This window comes from Cyprinodon variegatus, unplaced genomic scaffold (genome assembly GCF_000732505.1).
Source record: "Cyprinodon variegatus isolate N-32 unplaced genomic scaffold, C_variegatus-1.0 Scaffold64, whole genome shotgun sequence".
NCBI classification, from domain to species: Eukaryota; Metazoa; Chordata; class Actinopteri; order Cyprinodontiformes; family Cyprinodontidae; genus Cyprinodon; species Cyprinodon variegatus.
In genome coordinates, this window is record NW_015150517.1 from 1,626,065 (window position 1) to 1,646,852 (window position 20,788).

General features: G+C 36.8%; 1 protein-coding gene across 2 annotated transcripts; it reads right to left on the bottom strand.

The window, feature by feature from the left end:
* Window positions 1–492: 492 nt before the first annotated feature.
* tfap2b (transcription factor AP-2 beta (activating enhancer binding protein 2 beta)) lies at window positions 493–11,511 on the bottom strand. 2 transcript variants are annotated; one of them, XM_015371715.1, is made up of 7 exons: window positions 11,378–11,511; window positions 9,191–9,652; window positions 7,889–7,943; window positions 6,535–6,754; window positions 6,254–6,372; window positions 5,534–5,675; window positions 493–1,538 (listed from the first exon to the last, which is right to left on the bottom strand). In XM_015371715.1, the coding sequence occupies exons 1-7, from the start codon at window positions 11,423–11,425 to the stop codon at window positions 1,247–1,249; spliced, it is 1,338 nt and encodes a 445-aa protein (XP_015227201.1). In that variant the 5' UTR covers window positions 11,426–11,511; the 3' UTR covers window positions 493–1,246. The 2 variants fall into 2 exon arrangements, with proteins under 2 accessions (XP_015227201.1, XP_015227202.1); XM_015371716.1 differs by lacking the exon at window positions 11,378–11,511 and adding an exon at window positions 9,870–10,501.
* Between the last annotated feature and the right edge of the window lie 9,277 nt (window positions 11,512–20,788).

A 20,788-nucleotide genomic window follows, 5' to 3' on the forward strand; every position in this document is an offset into this window, starting at 1 on the left:
ACATTTGTTTTAGTCCAAGATCATTTTCAGTTCTTCTTATAATAAAATGGAAAAACTTGATGCACTTTACACTACAGAAAAAGCCCCTATATTAATGAGAACAAGACCGACTACTAGTTCTAGCTATGTATACATAATAAAGATTTTTATATCTATAGGTTTTGGGAAAAAATCAATGAGAAATAAAAACATATTTGGTTATTTTCTTCTAACTAGCTTAAAGTTTTATACTTTTGTTGAAACTCAAGTGCGAGACTCGGGTCTACGACCGGACTGGTGACTGTTTACATGATACATATGAGCAGTTTATGGGCTGTTTAGGTATCAGAACACAGTAAAAAAAAAACAAAAAAAAAACATCATTAGTCCCATTTTTGGTGGGATCATTTTAACCGCTCTCATTCAAAACAAATGAGGGAATGTTGTGGCTATTGATACAACTTTAGTCGGACTCTACCAGACGATTTTCGAGGAGGAAAGGCCCAGGCTGCACACCTTACATTATGAAACACATGGTTTATTATCAATGTGATAGAAATGAAATCACTGGACAATTAGAAGCATTTCTACCCATCATCATCAGCATCAGCACCATGACAACAGCTCTATAAGAACAAAAAAACACTGAACGAGTCCTGCCTTCTCCCTCCCCACTGGCTCACAATGGTCAAATCACATATAAAATAGGTCTACTCCAAAGTAGATGGTGCACCTATTTCAACAATTTAAATAATTATAAATAAATATTTACACACATAAATTAAGTCATCCCTCATTGTACTCTTGTTAAATAACCAGACAGGCCTGTTTCACAGAATGCTGCAGCACAACGAAAATCTCCAAACCCACAATGCTTTTTTTTTTTCTGTGTGAAGACAAACACAAGCACACGCTCACTCACAAACTCACACACACATTGTCATTTGCTGGCTGCTCACAGCATCTCAGTCTCTCAGGATGCAGGCGGGGGGAGCAAAATGGATGGAACACAGTAACCACCATGTCCTCAGGGGAATGAAAAAACGTAACACAGATGAAAAATCCCTCTGTGCGTTCAAACACTGGCCCATGGGTGTCTTCCTCTGCCGTTCTCTCTATACCATGCCTTTCCTGTCATCCACCTCAGCCTTGTGTGTGGCAGGGCGGTAGCAGCGATGTAAAAGCTAGAAGAAACTGTGTAACGCTTCTGTCAGTGTGTCGGCCTTCCTCCTGCCTCTCCTTCATCACTCCCCCTTCTGCGCCTGCTTCATTTTCGCTGCTTTTCCTCTTTGTCGCCAGCCTTGCTGCCAGCGTCCCCATGCCGGTTGTTGGGCGGGTTGTTGAGGAACATCTTGTCAAGTCCTTTGAGAGCCTCAGTGAGGTAGTTCTGCAGGGCGGTGAGAGCGGCGCAGATGGCTGGCGAGCCAAAGCCATGTGTGATGAAGGAGAAGTGGGAGAGGCAGCTCTGGATGCCAGGTTCTAGGATAGGGGAGGGCCTAGAGTTGCCCAGGGGAGTCCTGTCCTGGGCCAGCAGGTCCGTGAACTCCTTACACAGCTGTCTGCAGGTGAGAAGGTCCAGAAAAGTTTAAGGGTAGAAATCGGCTTTAGTAATACTACAATATGACTTTTAGAAGAAAAACAGTTTTCATTATTATGAATACCAAGACCTAAAACAAAGAAGTCATTACTGTCTAGGACTTTTATCTTTAGACAGACAGGCAGACAGACAGGCAGACAGAATGATTGATTGATTGATTGATTGATTGATTGATTGATTGATTGATTGATTGATTGATTGATTGATTGACTGATGAAAAAGAGCACGAAAAGCTTCTGATGTAGGTATGTCCCTTGGTAGGAAAACATTTTCTCAGATGTTCTTATTTAGAGTTTTTGTCCCTCTTGAGTATTTCCAGGGATTATTAAAAAAGCTTCATGCAGGCAATGATGGGAATTTATAATATAAAGAGTGGTATAAGTGAAGAGTAAAAGGAAATTTGTTTGTATTCTGTAGCATATGTTTTTTTAACCCTATTGAGTCGAATGTAACAAGTAAATGAATTAGGCTATACCTTGGTATTTTTTGTGATCAGTATGAATACAGATCTTCTGGGAAGCCCTTCTTTCTTTGAACAACTAGCATCAGGAATTGTGAACTTTATTTTGTAGTATCAGGTTAAAGAGAGCTGAATACAAATGCATGCACCACTTTTGATCCATAAGAAAAATTCCAATAAGACAAAGAGTGTAAAGGTTCAAGGGATTTCAATATTTTTGAAAGGCTCTGAATGAGGTAAAAGTTTATTCATTGTTTCCTTTGGGAATCTTAATGCCATGACTGGCACAGAACGTAGGCTTCCTTAATTACTGATCAGGCAGAATGGGCAGCGTCCTCCAGAGCCCAAGATTTCCTTCAGGCCCTGAAATGCTACAACCCCATAATTTGATCTGGATGTGATTACTGTAATTTTTGTGGGAGATTTGAATAATGCTGCACTTAACCCATTTCAAAGCTAGCTGAGAGTCACAGGGTTCAGTTTTAAAATTCAACAATGCCTCCTCCTTGGGCCTGAGTTTGCAGTCTTGCTGAATGCCTAGAGCTCTTTAAAATCAGACTGAGATGCCTTCACAAGGAATATATTTTGAGCCTGGATTTTGAATGAATAAATTCCTGCTCAAAGGATAGATTGAAACCACTTGTTTTAGAATCAGAATATTTAGGTCTATTTAGGTTAAAGAAGGACATTAAAAGTCAAATTGTAAGGAGCTCTTACTCCTTTTTTCACCTTATTTAGACATTAATAAATATTTTTATATGTAAATCCTTATAGGTGAAAATTTTCACACTCACGTGTGTGGAAAGGAGGGTGGCAAAGTCCTCCTTTTCTGTCTTTTCAAGCCATATTTTACAGGTAAGTGGGTTTACTAATAGAGCTTTTATCAGAACTTAAAACAATCTGTTGCATTAAAATTATTGTCAACAACATGGGCAAACAGACTTATGGGAAGATGATGTCGCTGATGTTATTTGCTCAAATGTAATTTTAAAAAGATGTGGACTACTTGTTTTGAGGGATAGTTTCCACATATGATTTTTTTTCCTATGAGTTCCTGTAAGATGAAATATTTTCAAATACCTGTGCCTTTTATTCTAATTTCATATTCAAATAATATTTATATAACACATAATTCATTTTACAGAAATATTGAAATAATAATACAAAGTACCCCTATAAATAAAATTATTAAGCCAGGTGTTTTCCTGTGAACAAAAATAAATATTTAAGAATAAGTAAAGGTTTCTTAAAAAGGGGTATTTGTCCTTAATTTGAGCAAATAAATAAGATGATCTAACAATGGATGAGCATTTCTGCCTTTAAATCAGACATTTCAATATTATGCACTTTAAATAAGATAGTAGAGTGTTGTTGTTTTTTTTACTTTAAACATATTATTTTATTCCATTGACAAATCTTTTATTTACCTGCTCATATGAACAGGAAACACACTTATTGCAAGAAAGATGTACTTATTTGGATTGTATTTTTTTTTCCATATTTGCAAGTTAAAAATGATTATTTTCTCGTCATTTTGATATTTATATTTAACTTTTTAAAATTCTTCATGTAGACGTACCTATTGCCTTTCACTGATTTATTTTTGTTGAGGTTTACAATGTGCATATTCTCTTCACCCTAGCATTCAAGATTTGTTGCAGTTAGGATAGAATCAGTTGGGTTTTTTTTTGTTATAGGACCTGAAACTGGCCACACTGTTGGACCATATTTGATTCAAGTGAACTGAATTGGACTAAATGTGATTCTATGGTTTATAACTTTATTGCCTTTATAGTACCTTGACATTTGGTGTGAACTAAAGCTATTTAAATAAACCTATTATCTAAATTGGATGTAACATTCCTAATCTTTGTAATTATATTTATAGATAGTGAAAAATATATCAAGTCCACACAAAAGTCACAATCTTATATTTGAATAAAGGAAATAAAAAATGATTTTTTTTTTGTAAAATAACATGATCTAACATGATGAAGAAGGTTGTTCATTATTTGTTTTTTTTTTTTATTGTTACAGTAAAAAAATAAATAAAATAAAATTACCTTTTCACTTCACTTTCCATATTACTTTTCACCCAAATCATTCCCTGGCTCGGGCCCACATTTTATATTCAGCAGACCTCCTTACTATTGCAGGTCCATGCTCAGACACACACACACATTCAAGCTGGAGGTGGCCTAAGGGCAGAGCTAAATGAGTGACAGGCTGTGCAGGCCGAGCCCAGCTGGGGTTAGGAGAGTAAGAGAGGAGAAGCCGCCACCCCAGGCAACACTCAGGGCTCTCGCTGTTGTTTTCTGACGACTTGAAACACTCCACTGCTAAATAATGAATTTCTAACAGGCAGCATCGACACACTATTGGAACAGGTTTGAATCTGGGCATCAAACATCCACCACCAAGCACCCACCGTGCATGCAGTTCTGCACAAAAACACATGCACAAGCAGGCAGATGGTTTATCCAATGCAAGCCTGCAGACAATGCTATTAATGCAAGCTATAAATATTAGAAGAGGTCTTTGTTGGGTGATTGGAAGTTTTTAAATAAAAAAAGTGACATTGAGCTCTTCTTGATAAGTTAGAATATCTACTATTATGTTGTTTATAAATATTTTTCAGCCAATGAGCTATTGGAAAAACTGTCCATGAGTTAAAAGTGAAAGCACAATCCAATACTGAATTCAACACTTAAAACAGCAATAAAAAATAGCTTTACTTTCCTAAAAAATGTCAGAAGTTTAAATCTTCACCAGTTAAAAAAAAAAAAAAAAAAAAAAAAAAAAAAAAAAACACTAGAGGATTCCTTTAAAAACATAAAAAAGATGAAATATTAAACTCCAGAATGCCTAAAAACTGCATAAATTTATAGCAGCTATTGTATGTGAATTCCTATGGGAACAGACTACATACACTTCACATCCATTTTTGCTTTAATAAGGTCAAATCTAATAAAATAAAATAAAAAAGTGATAAAGCATACATTTTCATCTTGTCTTTAGTTTGCCCGATTTCAATGAAGAATTATATACATTTCTAACAGGTTTAACCCAAGTTTAACTGCTGGAATATTTTAGATTGGCCTTTATCCCCATTAATAAATGTTTCATTTAAACTGAGTCCAGTGGGTTTTATTAGAAAAATCCCGCTTTCAAAATGTCACAATCTTCACTGAGGAAATGGATTTGTTAAAAAATACAAGGTTTTGTATTGGTTGGGTTTTTGGTTCCACATAGGCCCTATATATGATGATGCACTGTGTGATGCAATACTTTTATGAATACCATTTAACTGAGAAACCAGTATTGGAATCAGTAAACCTCCAAACTTATTATTATCATCTTGTATTTTGGATTTTAGGCATTTGGTAACACAATCTTATGTTTAAATGATGTTCTCTAAATCATATAGTGAATAATATTCATGTATGATTCTGTTTAAAGGCATTTTTAAAGGTAAAGAAAAAATGTCTGTGACTCACTTTGTTGCCAGCAGCATGTTTTTTCGCGTGTGCAGCTCGTTGGGGTCTGCGTGTTGCCGGTTCAGGTATTCGCTCACAGCTTTCGTGGGGAACTCCGTCTCGCAGATGTAGCCGAAGTCACGGGCCAGGTGAACCGCCTCACCTGCAGGACACAATGCATAGAATTACTGCTAATTATAGAAATTGGCAAACCAATTAGGCACTTTTGATCTACAATGTAGAAGGTAACTTAAAACTTTGAAACATTTCAAATATCATAAAAGCTCAATAATAATAATAATAAAAAATATACAAATTATCTTTTATCAGTCAGATCGATATTACATTTTTATATAGCCTGCTAAGTTTAAGCAATATATTATTCCTGAGCTTCTTGCTTCGGTTTTATTCCATTTAATAAGCAGCAGAAAACTTTAAAAAGCTCAAACAAACAATTTTATATGTACTAAAAAGTCAAGTTATAATGGCCAGGGTGTGTGCAAACAGACATTTTTCATGTCTCATCTTGTAATAGTTGTATTTTTCGTACTGATAATAACTGCCAACCTCTTCAGGTTCATGACTTTCGGAATTATTGACTTTCCCTCATTTTGGTTAAATCTTCGCCTCCGGCTTCCCTAACTTTTACACTCGCTCCGACTCATTTAAAAGTCAGCCATGTGCAGCAAAAAGTAAATGAACTTTCAGAGCCATTTAGCCACAGCATTGCATAGTGTTCACCTTCTACGAGAGAAGTTAGTAACGTGACGTTAGCCGCTTTACGTCTCCCAGCAGGTAGATTTAATCCGATCTTCTCCAGTTTTTCCCTCAGGCATTTGCCACCGTTTTTAGACTTTGCTCTGGAAGAAAAAAAAAGAACCCACAATGCCCATTTGATTAAGGTTTAGTATAACACAGGAAAAAGACTTCTAGTTGTAATTTTATTTGGATCAATTTAAGTGGCTACTCCTGAAGAATCGGGGTTTCAATATTCAGAATTGCGTAATTTGCGCGTCTTTTACCTTCTCAGCACACCTCCGAGCAGAGAGGCGTTGAGGCACTCAGGTGGGGACAGTCTCCTCTGCACCTCCCCTACGGTCACTTTATATTTGGAGGTGGAGCTGAGCAGCGACAGGCGGCCCGGTACCGAGCAGAACACCTCATTAATGTTGACGGTGACTCCTCCGATCAGGCCGTCCTTGCCAAGCATCAGAGAGCCCATGTTCTTGGGGGGCATAGGGACTGAAAGAGGAAGGGAAGGTAATAAGAAGTTAAACGTTTTTAATGTAGGCTACGGGACATTTTCCTGACCCGACCATGGAGCTTCAAATCATTTTTCTTTTTCAGTGCTCGGCACGTGGGCACTTCATTCTGCTGTCGTGGCCTAATGATGCGCGCACGTGCCGCGCATTTGCTGTTATTTAATGTCGCGCGACATTCTCATTATAGTATTATCGATTGTTGATTGGCTCGCATTCTCAAATCCCATTACCCACACCCCAGTCTACCCTCCACGGCCAGTTTAGCTCCAACCAGCACCACTGGAAGCGCCTCTATCCAGCGCGTTAATGGCGTTTAAAAAGAGGCAAGCACCCAGCCAACCAACCGTCCTCCTGTATCCGCGCGTAAAGCGGGCGATGGGTATTTTTTTTTTTTTTATTAAGGCTCCACGGGGGATAATACCGCAGATTAGCTCTAAACGAGCTCACGAGATCTCCGTGAGCGGTGCCATTTATTACATCAGCGGCTTAAATGCCCCGCGGGGAGCTCAGTCACTCAACATCCCGTAACTAAATCACCGCACATCATCGTGGCAGCCTGTCAGCAACACAGTGCCTGCCAGTCAATATACCGGGGTCGTTAACTCTGCTCCAAACTGCTCACCCTAGACTCCCAGGAATGGGGGGGTGGAGGTAGGGAGAGGGTCTGGCCCCCCAAACAGGAGCCAAAAAATACAGACGAGTAACAAACCTTTGTGAATCTGTGCCACAATCAGAAAGCTGCCAAATACCAAACATGCTTAAACATTTTCTTGCTTGCTAAAACGATGGACTCTTATATAATCCCAATAACAACACAGAACATTAACAATTAACAACGAATAATTGAATTTAGTTTAATAAATTTTTTTAAACAAAAATAGTAAAATAACTTAAAAAATGTCTTTAATGAAAGCATGATATATATATATATATATATATATATATATATANTATATATATATATATATATATATATATATATATATATATATATTTGTATACCTTATTACGCAAATAAATTCTTTAAGACGCCTTCGAATGTCTGCAATAAGTCATTTTGTCATTTGTGATAGAGAAGAATAAATGTTGTGTGCTGAGAGTAAAGTGTGCGTACCTTTCTTAATTACAGATTGATCCAGGATATTGGTTCCATTGGCGTCTTCAATGGTCTGTTAGAAGCAAGATGAATACAAATCATCAAATGCAGTTTCATGCAAAATTACTCACGATTTAATAACCAACTATAACTCGCAAATTAACGTAATCGCCAAACTATTTCACACAAAACCTGAAGAAGATAAATAATAATACTATTGCACATATGGCACGATATCTGGTTATCCTGCATTCAGACAATATTCTAAATTTTATGATTGTTTACAATACCCTGTAAGAAATTAGCAGTGTTTTCGAACCTGAGTCAAACATGATAAGCTGTGTGTTCTATCATGTATTGTTCTGAAATATGCATCAGTCTTCAAACCAGAATATAGAAAATTGAAGAAATAAAAGCCTGGTAACGATGTTATATTGGGTTGATAAATGCATAACATGAATGAACGAAAGAAATTAGATTGTATTGGGGGTTAAATGACAAACAGCTCATGATGGCTGCGCCCTGAGGGGAAACGAGAGGAGATAGAAGAAATCCTGCAGCTGATCATAAAGCCAATCCCTTCCTTATAGAATAAGACAAAACAAAATAAAAACAAAATAATATGAAGTCATAAAAAGCAAAGTGAAACCATTAGACGTAATGACTTTTTATTTTTAAAATAAACAGCTGGCTTGAAACAAACTGAGACTTATTATTATTATTTTAAGCTTTAACGTCAGTCTCAATGGATGACTTTTCATGTTCTCTGTATATTAAAAGACCGGTTTTAAAATGGGTTAAATGAATAAAAAAATAAATTCATTCGTAAGCTTTGGATCCTGGCACGGGGGACTGTTTTACGCACGCATCCGTTCCTTTCCATGTGGCAGTATCAAACATGATTTATATTTGCTGCGGGCCTTTAGTGTGTCAGGCTACAGCTGTGAGGGTTCAGGCCTGAGGGGGTTGATCTCAGTTCAATCACCTTAACCTTTAAACATGCGCGAAATATGCGGAACTAAATAAGAAAAACTGCCAGACACAAATAGCTCATCTTGGTTTTTATTTTATTGTTTTTTTCTCTCGTATTGATTGATTAAGATATCAGTCATTTTATTCCAGATATGTTAAAAAATGTAGTTAAAATAAGCTATAGTAATTTATATTAGGTATAATTGATAAAACACAAAATAATAGATTTAAAAAATTAAGAATGGAGACGAAGAGGTCAAGGGTGAGACTAGTATGAAATCTCTTGCCAAGAATTGTATAAATATAAAATTCAGGTTCTGTAATTTTTAGCATTCCGCTTTCGCTCACCTGAACGTCCTCCATGCCGTGAAGACCGTGCAGCAGTCCATCTCCTATCCCGGGCTCCAGTCCCGGATGAGCGGAGTGCAGCAGCACGTCAGGCCGCCGAACTCCACCGTAATCCCGCCGCGGGTCCAACCCGCTGAGCTGAGGCAGAGAGGCCCGGGGCTGAGCCAACAGCGCTGAGCTCTCCATCCTGTCCCCGGCGGCGTCCTGCCGCTGGCGCGCACCCCATGCGCCCTGCTGGCTTTGATGGAGAGAGTTCAGGGAGTACGGGTCGCTTACATGGGAGTACGGGTCCTGGCTTTGGTAGTGAGCGAGCGGCTGGTACGGCGGAGGGAAATATGGAGGCTGGAATTCCGAGGAAGGCGCATGAGACAGCGGCGGCGCGCTGGAGTAGGGTCCGGCGTGCGACACCGAGCCCAGCTGAGATAAGCGCGAACTGTGACTTGAAACGCCATCGTGCCGGTCCTTTAACAGCGAGCATAAAACAAGCAGAAAACAAAACAAAAACACACAAACATAAATATATATTAAGGAACCAAAACCATCTCAAAACACGTATCAATTGGCATCTAAATAACTGGCACTGACACTTTTGGACAGAAACACATAAAGCCTGAAGGAAAACTGTTACAAACCCTTTAAGCAACATCTACTGAAACATCCAGTCTAAAAGAAAACTCACCCCAGCGGAGTAGGGATGAACTAACATCTGTAAAGTGTGATGGTAGCCAGAGCAGGCTCAGAGTCAAATGTCAGCACAAAATAGTACGTGTTCGGTCCAAACCGACAAAAAAACTCATTCCATGCGTAAGTAGAAGCCCCCGTGTGTCTGCAGGCAGGCCTGCTCTATAACTCCATGCAGAACCCTCCTGTGCCCGGAGCTGCTGCCGCTCTGAGTGACTGTGAGCACAGAGCTACCGCCTCTACCTCCGGTGCACGGTGTAATTGTTATTCATGACTGAGACTTACAGGAATATTAATGCGCGTCGTGGCAGGGGACTGGCGACACATGGAGCGTGAAGCCGTCCGCGCAGCCGTGAGTGACGTTGAAATTCCGTGGAGAGCCGAAAGGAGACAGGAAAGAGGAGTAGCTTGAGAAAGTGAGGAATTCCCCACTGGCACTTCAGGGAAAGATTCTGACCCAATAAAGCGCATCTTCTTACATGGGAAACATTATGGCGCAAAACATTCTGCGTAAACGAAACGCCAGTAAGCGTCCGGGTTGTTTTAAACAACTTAATTCACACTGCTTCATGCCTCTTTTTATTAGATTTTACTTTAAATGTCACACAAAGGATCCATAAATCTAAAACTGACCTCCAGCAGCATGTTTTTTTTTTTTTTTTTTTGCCCTCCAAACCCAACGCCCAGCGTCGTGCGCAAGGGGGACTCTTATGAATGGTGTCACGAGTTTACAGAAGCGATTAAACTTGATGCTCTTTGCCCTTTTTGTGTGATTTGTTTAACAACATGCCGCCCTCCCCTCCCCTCGCATCGTGGGAGAAAAGCCATGTGCTGCACGAAACAAGGGCTTCCCACCGGGCTCCACGCTGCCGTGGGGCCTCGTTCGCTTTGTGATGGAGCCCATTCAGCGCGAGCCGATGCAAGCCTTTCTCCCCCCTTGCGCGCGCTGCGTAATTATCCTCCGCACACCCCAAATTCCACTCCTTAAAGTCACAACTTTAAAACAAATTACTGCTTCAAAATGAAAATGTTTACATGCTCAACACACATTCACCTACATGAATCTTTTTTCTACTTTTCAAGCAAACTTTTAAATCTTATTCCAAACATTTTATCAGAATTTCTACATTTATGATTTTAAGCAGAACTTTTTTGTTATTCGTATATCTTTGAAAACAGCATAAGAATATTTATCCGTGTTTAACTAAATTACACAACAATCTCTCAGTTATCAGAATAAAGCTTAAAATGTGCACAAAAAATATATATACGCTCAATTTGTCTATATTCCATCAGAAACAAAGGAAAAAAGCAATCATGACAACATAAAACATTTTCAGCTATTTAGATACTTTAAACAACTAAAATCGGTGCAAATTCTTCAGCAGATAAAAATACCACCCAGGCCTAAATCTCTGTAATTGAACTCTTTCTAGCATTTATCTTGATTTTTTTTTCTGCCAAGCTTATTATCCAACGTCACAAACAGCTGGATGGCAACGTTACCTCATAAATATCTTCATACTTGACATTCTCAACTAGTTTCCACAGCATGGTCGCTTCTCCGGTGTCGGTAAACCGAATGCAGCCAAGTGAGAAAGGAGCGTCTCAACTCTCTTTCTCTCTCCTCCCTCCCTCCCCTCTCCTCATCCTCCCTCCGCCCTCTGTATTAATGTCAGGCAACCAGGCAGGCTGTGTGAATGGGGAACCCCTGGAAGGACTTCAGCCTGCCAGTCGGAGCTACAGGGCGTTCTGGTAGCAGCAGGATGCGCTGGTTAGAGAACGATGAGCAGTAAGATGAAGAGGTCTGATGTTGATGGTCTGCATGCAACTTCATTGCATCAATAAAATCCTCTGATATCTGACGATGGAGGTGTACATTTTCACATTTATGACATGTAAATCAATTTATTTCATTTTTTTTTTTTTTAGAAAAAGAAGGTACATTAATTGCTTTTTTTCAGAAATATATTGCCATTTTTGTAAAATAGTCTTAAATTGATCCCACTTAAGGACTTTTGAACATGAACAGCCTGTTTAAGGAACAGCATTTTTATTGGATTTTAGTCTAATTTTTTGCATGACCTTTCAAACCCTTTTGTTATTGTTTAGCTTTTATTTAGCAATTAACTCTCTGGTGTATTTTTTTTTAACAATGTCTTGCTTTTTAACCCAAGTGCTCTTTAGATTTAGAAACCAAGGACCACACATAATCCTTCAGGATATTAGCCCCTTGAACCCTACGGACCCACCGGCGGGTCCAGCTGCTACGTGACCTCGTAATTTTACCAAACCCCCAGTATTGATGTAAAAAACATATTTGGCACAGTTTGGTGACATTTATGGATAAATGTGCCAAAATGGCCTCTCCGCCTAAGAAATTTCTCACTAATACCATTCTAAAATAAATATGATTCATCTGATTGAGTCCAAATTTGGTATATTTTTACACAACATTTAGATTTGAAAGTCTGTACTACTTTTTAGTGCTATAAATAATATTTTGGTAGTGTTTTGCAATGTTTATTTCAAAGAAAATTTTGGCGAGGTTCAAAAAATGCAAAATATTTTGTATTTTGTCCCTAATATTTCAGGCAAGGTCAAAGCTACAATGGTGCTGACACCAGAAAACCATTCTATGACATCTTACCTTTACAGACGTACCAAAAGTTTCTTCTTAAATCTAATAGCTTTGAGGCTATAAGTTATTTACTTTTGTGTGTTTTTGTCAGGCAGACATTTATTTATACCCCCTTAGGGTGTAAGAAGTTAGGTTAAAGAATTGAATAACAAAAAGTCTCCCAGTTCCTGATCCATACCCTCTTCCTACTACAGTATGTTTGACCATTAGCATAATTCTCCCCCTAAAATGTTGTTTTACACCTTATGCCTTTTTTATTATGAGTCCAGAGAACAAACTTTACAAAAAAAATGCCAATCATCAAGATGTTGTTGTCTTTGTTGCTGTGATATTTATTTTTTGTCTGCTCAGGTTGTCTGATATTTACAATATTCCACATGTTTGGATACCGTTTTGCCTTTATTGATTAATATCATCATAAAGTAAGTAAACTAAAGTTATATTCTTTGAAAAATAATACTTGTTTGGTGACGTTAAGCATTTAAATATAACAAAAAGTAGAGTAAATCTGTGTGCGTTTTTTTTACAGTGCTCTAAGATGAGTAAAAAGACTTTTCTGCTTCATGGGGTTTAGAAGAACTACAGAGGTGGTCCAACGTTAGTTGATGCAGGGGCAGAAATTATTATTGGGCCCCATTTTGATATCCTCCATGCTGGGCAAATTTTACATTTTATTTTTAACCAAACTTCTTGCTACACAACTAAAAAAATGTCCATTAAATCTGTCTTTTGCCTTAGCAATTCTGAAATAAAAGAGGGAAATTTCAGACTTTCCTCTTGGAATTGTGGACGATATATCTTTTTCCATGGGGGTCCCATTCATTTTTGGTAAAGTGCCCAAACAATACATTAAACGGATATTACAAAATTAGTTTTGTGTAATAGTCACATGATTAATTTAGATGCTTTGGATGTTGTTTTTTCCCTTTTTGTTAAATCTAATTTCTGTTGCTATTCAAAGCTTTTCAAATCTTAATAGGTGAGGATACTCTTCCTTCATATTTTCTTATTTAGATAAAAGGTTAATTTACTGAATGTTGGTGTTGTTCAGAGTGTGACGCAAAAATCACCACTATGTTAGTTAACTATTAAGAAATGCATTATGTTGCATTGTTAAACCAAAAGGTATGAGCGAGAATTAGAGGTTGTTTTATTAAACCTTACAACTGTACATGAATAAGTTGTTGGCCAGGTGTTATAATACAAATGTGTATTGAACGTTTGCCATCTATGACAATGAGCAAAAGTAATTTAATAACTTGAAATGATCATATTCAAAAGTTCTCTGTTTTTTAATGTTTTTACTTTTGTAACCTGTTCTGTGTTGATAGGCGTTCTCATGAGACCACCAAGCCAGCAGAGGGCAGAACCTTCAAAGTCTGCTTAGAATATACTTATTTGTTGCACATTTTTTCATCACATTTTTTTTTGTAAAACTTCATTATTAAGAAATGTGAGTTTTGGAAAACCAAATGTAACTGCACATGCATGATACAGTAGGATGTGTTTATTTAGAAATCACTGTATGCATATTGCTCCAAGTTAAATATCCTTATTCTCCACATTTAAAACCAAATACTTCAAAAAACTCAAAGCTTGTGTGGAAACTGATTACTTCAAACTTTTTGAGTAAGTTAGAATATTTTAGTTTAAGGTACTTACAAGTTTCACATCATGGTTTAAATTGTGTAAAAAAATGTAAGTACTTCAAACCTAAATATTCTAAATTACTCAAAAACTTTGAGGCAAGGCAAAGCAAGGCAAGGCAAATTTATTTGTATAGCACAATTCAGTGCAAAGACAATGCAAAGTGCTTTACATGATTAAAATATAGGAAAATAAAACAGAATCAAAGCAAGTAGGAAATAAGTAAATAAATAAAAACCGCAGAAACAAAACAGCTGGATTAAAGAGGGAATCTGTTTTCACAAACGTTTTGAATATTCATTTTTATGTTTAGAAAAAGAAAACAATATTGTGCTGAACTTTGACAGCACTGAAACCAAACGCTTTGAATTGAATTATTCTTCTCCTTATATTTTAAGTTTATTTTGAGTTTTTAAGGTGAAAGCACTGCATTCCATTGTTATATTCTCAACGACAACCTCAGTCGTGTAAGTCATGGCTTAAGGAATGTATGCAGGGTGTGCTGCTATTAAGGGCCCCCTGCCTGAAAGCCACCGGAGAACTTGAGTTCTCACGTGGCGAATTGGTCAATTTACTGATAATTTAAGGGATTTACAGCTCTTTAAGAGATCTTCTGTTTCATTTATGGACATATCCATTGTTTTCGTCTTCATAAAGTTCATCCAGATGTTGCTAGGTCTGTTTTGGCCTTAATGTCATTGTAAGAAACGCACATGATGTCATTGTGGCCACTCAGATGATGTCATGTAATCAATGCATGTCTAATCTGCTGTGTTTGTGTCGTCGGGACCTGCCTGGGGCCAAAAGCGGCTGGAGCCTCTGGCCTCCAAGAATAAAGAGTGGAGGGAGTTTCAGGCCTACTGCATGTCATACACTTTTCTTTTATCGTGTTGAAATCCTCAAACAAAGATCATCTTTACAACATACAGTGGAAATAGAATAAATTTTTTAAGAAAAAATCTAAATAGCTTAGTGAACATATCAATAGTTATTAGACAAAAATGTCATGTCATGTAAGTGAGAACTGCAGTGATATTTGTGTTTATAGATTTTGATTATATGTGAATATACAGTCTCTCTATATGATGCTATAGAAAAAAAGATTTTGTAGAAATGTAAATATTAAAAGTTCATTGAGCAACATACAATACATATTTGAACGATTCTCCACATTCAAGCATTAGAGCAGCTTGCAGATCAAACAGTATCTTGTGCTTATGTCTGTGTGTCTTCGGTTATCAACAATCCTGCCTCAGCATTTCCTCAGGGATAAGCCCAAGCGTGAGGATGTTGCGCCCTCTAGTGGAATAGATTAATATGTGCAACTGGGCTACTAGATTGGCCAGATACATTATAGTCAAATTAATCTTTTCACACCATAGCGTTTGGTCAAGGCATTGAATTTATTAGTGAAAAAAATCGTTAAAATGTTTGTTTTGAATTGAACAAATATAAAAAGCGTTTTAACATTGTTTCTTCACTAATATGTTTTTTTTTCTCCCCAGTTTTTGTATTTTTATAAGATTTATTTTTCATATAGCTGAACCTCTGATATGTTTACGTTTTGAAGTGACATTGTATCTAACTGTTGTTGATATCATTAATATTCTTCATTGCTGGGGATATGAGAAGTCACCATTTGATGTTTAATGCCCAAAGATATAAAAAAGAAAGAAAAAATAAGATGCAAAGCATGAATGTTTAAGAATCACTGCTGTTCCCATGTTTTCTGCATCCAAAGATCTACCCATCCTCCTCTTGATGTCTCTCTCTCTCTCCAACACACACACACACACACACACACACACACACACACACACACACACACACACACACACACACACACACACACACACACACACACACACACACACACACACACACACACACACACACACACACACACACACACGCACGCACACACGGCGGGACATATGACTGTCAACAGTAACAGATGTCCTGACAGTCTGGAAGTCTGGAGGCATAGTTGTGGTACTTGTCCTGAAGGGCCTTGACACACGATGTATCAGCATACATTACACACATGCCACACTATATTCAGAATCTGCTCTCTTGTACAGCCCGCAACAAATAAGCCACAATTTTGATTTCAATATCAAAAGCAGTTTGGTTTTCTGGAATATTTTTTAACTTTTATGTTATTTCAAAGGCTCTGAACCTGTAAACACTGTATTACCCTTATGCATTAAGTTACAACCTTTCCTCGTTGTAAAATTATATTTAGGGGTAGGCTATATGCAGAGGAATATCATATTATTTGCAAAATGATCATGTTTTTTTGTGATGATATTTACATGTGTTTAGTTTTTGCATTTAGTTAATAGTTAAAGTCCATTATATATATTTAGAAAAAATCCCAAGTCTTGTTATTTCAAATATTATAGAATCAGAATCAGAATCAGAATCGGGTTTATTGCCATTGTTAGTGAAGAAGTTCACAACTAGGAATTTTTTGTGGTACAGTCGTGCAACATGAAACATATATAAAATAGTAAATAAAATTATAAAAATCTCTAAAAACACTAGGGTATAAGGCATGCAAAAAATATACCAATATATACACTTAAGATAAAAATATGGATAAATATAAAAAGTAAAATGTACAAGATATAGAATGAAAAAGATATATAATCAGGAAAATTCACAATAATTGAATCATCTGCAGGTTTAACAAAATAAGCCAGAAAAAGATTGATTTGAGCACAGTTAGCCTCGTTTGTACACTTTAATGCTGTTTTCCTGTTTTATAGAAAAAACATTACTTTTTGATAGAATAAAAAAAATTAACATCGCCAGTTTGTTAAATTGACCACTAGATGGCAATAACACACCATAAAATGAGTCTCCATTAACCTGACAACGTGAATAGACTGACGAACAATGATAAAATGCTCCCATCTCCTAATTTCAATCAGTGTTAGAAAATAAATTAAAAGTCTTTACTGCTGCCACAGTTATTTTTATAGAATATATTTTAGAATATATTAAAAATTATCTAAATTAATATAGTCACAATTAATGCAATATTTGTAATACTACTGGAATAGATAAATAAAGGTAATCAAAAGTATGACTGCTACATATTTGGATATTAACAACTCTAAGATCTTACCCTGTAGAAATATGACTTTATTATCAACTATGCTGCATTTCTCCCCTTTTTGGATTCTTGTAGGTTTTAAATGAAATGCAAACACCTTGAAGTGCAAGCATGAGATGGCAGGGTGTGACAAGGACAGTTAGGATGGCAAGAGACGAAAGAAGTGCCTTGAATGTTCTTGGGACTGAATGGAATCAGGACAGAGGAGGAAGAGGGTTTTAGCAGAGAGAAGCCGAGTGAAGATGAGTAGGAGGAGGGGGAGCAGCAGGGTTATAGCTTCAGAGGAGAGAGATGGGGCTTTAGAAGTTGGCAGAGTTTGGTGTTCGTGACTGTGGGGCTCAGTCAGCGGGAGTTATAGTCCCTCTGAGACCTCCGACTGTTTCATTCACCTCCATATAAACGAGCAGTACCCTGACATGGATCTCTGAGTTGAAAATATATATTTTTATTATTTCCTCATCATATTAAACCATTATGAACATTAAACATCCACACACTGAAGAAACCGGTTAAAATCAACATATCATTTCAATAGATTTACTATAATTAACAATAATAGCTGATTAACTTTCCCATGATTGCATTTATATGAAATTTGTTGCATTGAAATATGATCAGTGCTCTGATCCCACCATCACATTATGCATCATTGTTGTAAAATTAATCACATCCTCTTGTCTTGTCACTATTTATCCAGCTAAACATACCTTAGCCTTTGTTTTTCTGTGAGTTCACATCCATCCATCCATCCATCCATCCATCCATCCATCCATCCATCCATCCATCCATCCATCCATCCATCCATCCATCCATCCATCCATCNATCCATCCATCCATCCATCCATCCATCCATCCGTCCATCCATCCATCCATCCATCCATCCATCCATCCATCCATCCATCCATCCATCCATCCATCCATCCATCCATCCATCCAGTATGCTTTTAAAACCACCTTTTGTCACAGTTCCATCTAAACGTCTCTCTGCAGCTTTACATATCTAAAGATAAATATTTTTACTTATTATTCAGTGCAAAACAGTACAAGCTCTATCAAAATTAAAAGGCTCCGTGAACAAATAAGGCACAATTTGGTTTTCAATATCAAAAGTAGTTTGGTTTACTGGAATTTTTCTGTATTTTCACTTTTACAGTAAGTTATCTCAAAGGCTCTGAACCAATAAACTCTTTATTACCATTCTGCATTAATTTACAACCTTCCCTTAATGTAGAATTATATACAGGGGTATATGCAGATTAATATCACATTATTGCAAAAAGATTATGTTATTTTGTGTTTAAATTTTGAGGCATTCAGTTGATGCATTTAAAGTCCAACATATATATTTACAAAACTCCTCAGTGTTGTAGTATTATATAGAATTAAAAAAATATTGAATTAATGTTTCATTCTTGCACTGTATTCTGAATGGAATTTATGAGGAAGAAGTTTTCTTTGCAAACATTCTGAGAAACAAATATTTGATGTATAAACCTATGGAAGATTTAAAATAGGAAGTCTTATGGCTTTTTTCTTTTGCCACTCGTCCATAAAGGGCAACAATTATTTGGGGTTTCCTTAAAAGCACTCACACCTTCCACTCAGAAGCTGCATTCACAAAGGTCAGTTTATAGAGCTGCTTACGTCTTGGAAATCCTTCTCTTTAGTTGCTTTATATACTTTAGTTTGATTAAAATTACTTTAAACTGAAGTTAGACTCCTTATTTTTGCACCAAGCCTTGGGCAATAAAGCGGATTATGATAATGATTATTTAGAAATAGCTTGACAAAAAATTCACTTTCATTCACTAAAAAATGACTGTGCAAAAAGAAAAAAAAAAGGAAGAAAATTGTGACTTTCCATATTGAATGGTTAAGCCATTGCTTTAAAGTTAAAAGTCAGGTTTTTAGAAAATAAGAGGTTTTAACAATTCAATTCAGATTGCATCTTCGGTTTCTGATTTCCCTTAACACCATGTCAATTTACTCACAGAGAACCCACTTATAAATGCACACTCACTGAAACATAATCATGATCATTGTCAGTGCTGTAGAGTTTTTCCAAATAAAATGTATTGAATATGTCAAACTAAATCTATATTTAGTGTAATCCAGTCCAGTTGGCATTTTGTTCTGAAATTAGTGGGTATAAGTAGGTGAAAATAATAAAAACTCTTAATTAATTCTTGGGAAGTAAAATATATCAATAAGGGATTTAATGTGCTTAAAGAAATCTGTCCATCTTCATTAGAAAAAGATGGACAGATTGAGATGAACAATTTTTCAAAATCATGAAGAGGTAATTTATCAAATGCACATTTAATTTCAGTCCATATTATATTTGACCCTATTGTCTAATAGTGCTTTGTGCAAGGTGGTTTTCTACACAATCATTGTGAATCAAAATCAGATAATTATATGGTTTGAAATGAATTTTCTGAAAAATGTTTAGATTTTTTATTATGATTTTAAAAATTGATACGAACATTTGACAGTAATATTTTTTTAATGAAAACTGGTTTTTGTAACATAAATCTAGTAATGATAATGAAAAAGATTTTAATAGAGCAACCTTTGCTTTAATTTAGAGTTTTAATGAATATAACATGCAGTTCTACACCAAGCATCTATTCTACGCAAAATCCCTCTTTCTGCAACATTTTGCTTAATAATGTTTTGTCATTTTGTGGGAAAAAAATAGGCACTGGTCTCCAACATCTGCCTCTCCTAAAGGCATTACTGAAGATTTTTAGATGGTTCTTGTTCCTAAATGAAAAAAGATGCACATGATGTAGCTTCAGAAGGGTAGATAAAAACATATGTTGTTGCTTTGCAGCAGTGGGTTGCTTTCAAAACTTTAGACATCACAGGGAAATCCCAACAGCATATTCGTGTTTACAGCAGACCAAATACATCCAGTAAAACCAGGAACAAGCTGGTATCTTCCACCTGTGTCACTTCCTTCCTTTCTACCTCTCTTTACCATCATTACTTCTCCACCAGAGGCCCCCTTTGCACTGATGCTGGGTGACAAATCAGTGCAGACATCAGTGTTAATGCATCCTGTCTGATTGTGTGTGTGTGTTTTTTGTATTGTGTGGCGAACGTGACCTCCTTTCTAAATGACTGGAATATTAACGAGCAAACAGAACCCGCGGAGCCCGGATGGAGACGCCAGCAGGCAGTTGCTCTTCCTTCTGTTTTATCATTAGAGTTTTAGAAAATGTGAATAAACAGGGAACCTGACAGAAGTCGCTCAAACTGAAGGAAAACACACAGGCGTTTGAAGTTTGCTGTAGGTAGAGTTTTCTCTCCCAACATTAGACAAGAACTCTGGCTTTTCATAATTTTGACACTCTGAACTCTTTTGTATATTTCACACTCTCAGGCTTTGATCTGCTCTCTCTGTTTTGTCTTTGCTCACTCTGTTGCTTCCTGATGTTTGCACACATGTGTTTGTATATGAAACTTGTATATTTGCATGGGAGTGCAACACATGACAGTCATA

What these genes read in the sequence shown, in the direction of transcription:
- tfap2b (XM_015371715.1), bottom strand. Translation starts at nt 11,425, where the DNA reads ATGCTGTGGAAACTAGTTGAGAATGTCAAGTATGAAGATATTTATGAG. An exon ending in ACGGCATGGAGGACGTTCAG is followed by an intron (nt 7,944 to 9,190) that starts GTGAGCGAAAGC and finishes TGCTTCTAACAG; the next exon opens with ACCATTGAAGACGCCAATGG. An exon ending in CTCGGAGGTGTGCTGAGAAG is followed by an intron (nt 6,373 to 6,534) that starts GTAAAAGACGCG and finishes TTTTTCTTCCAG; the next exon opens with AGCAAAGTCTAAAAACGGTG.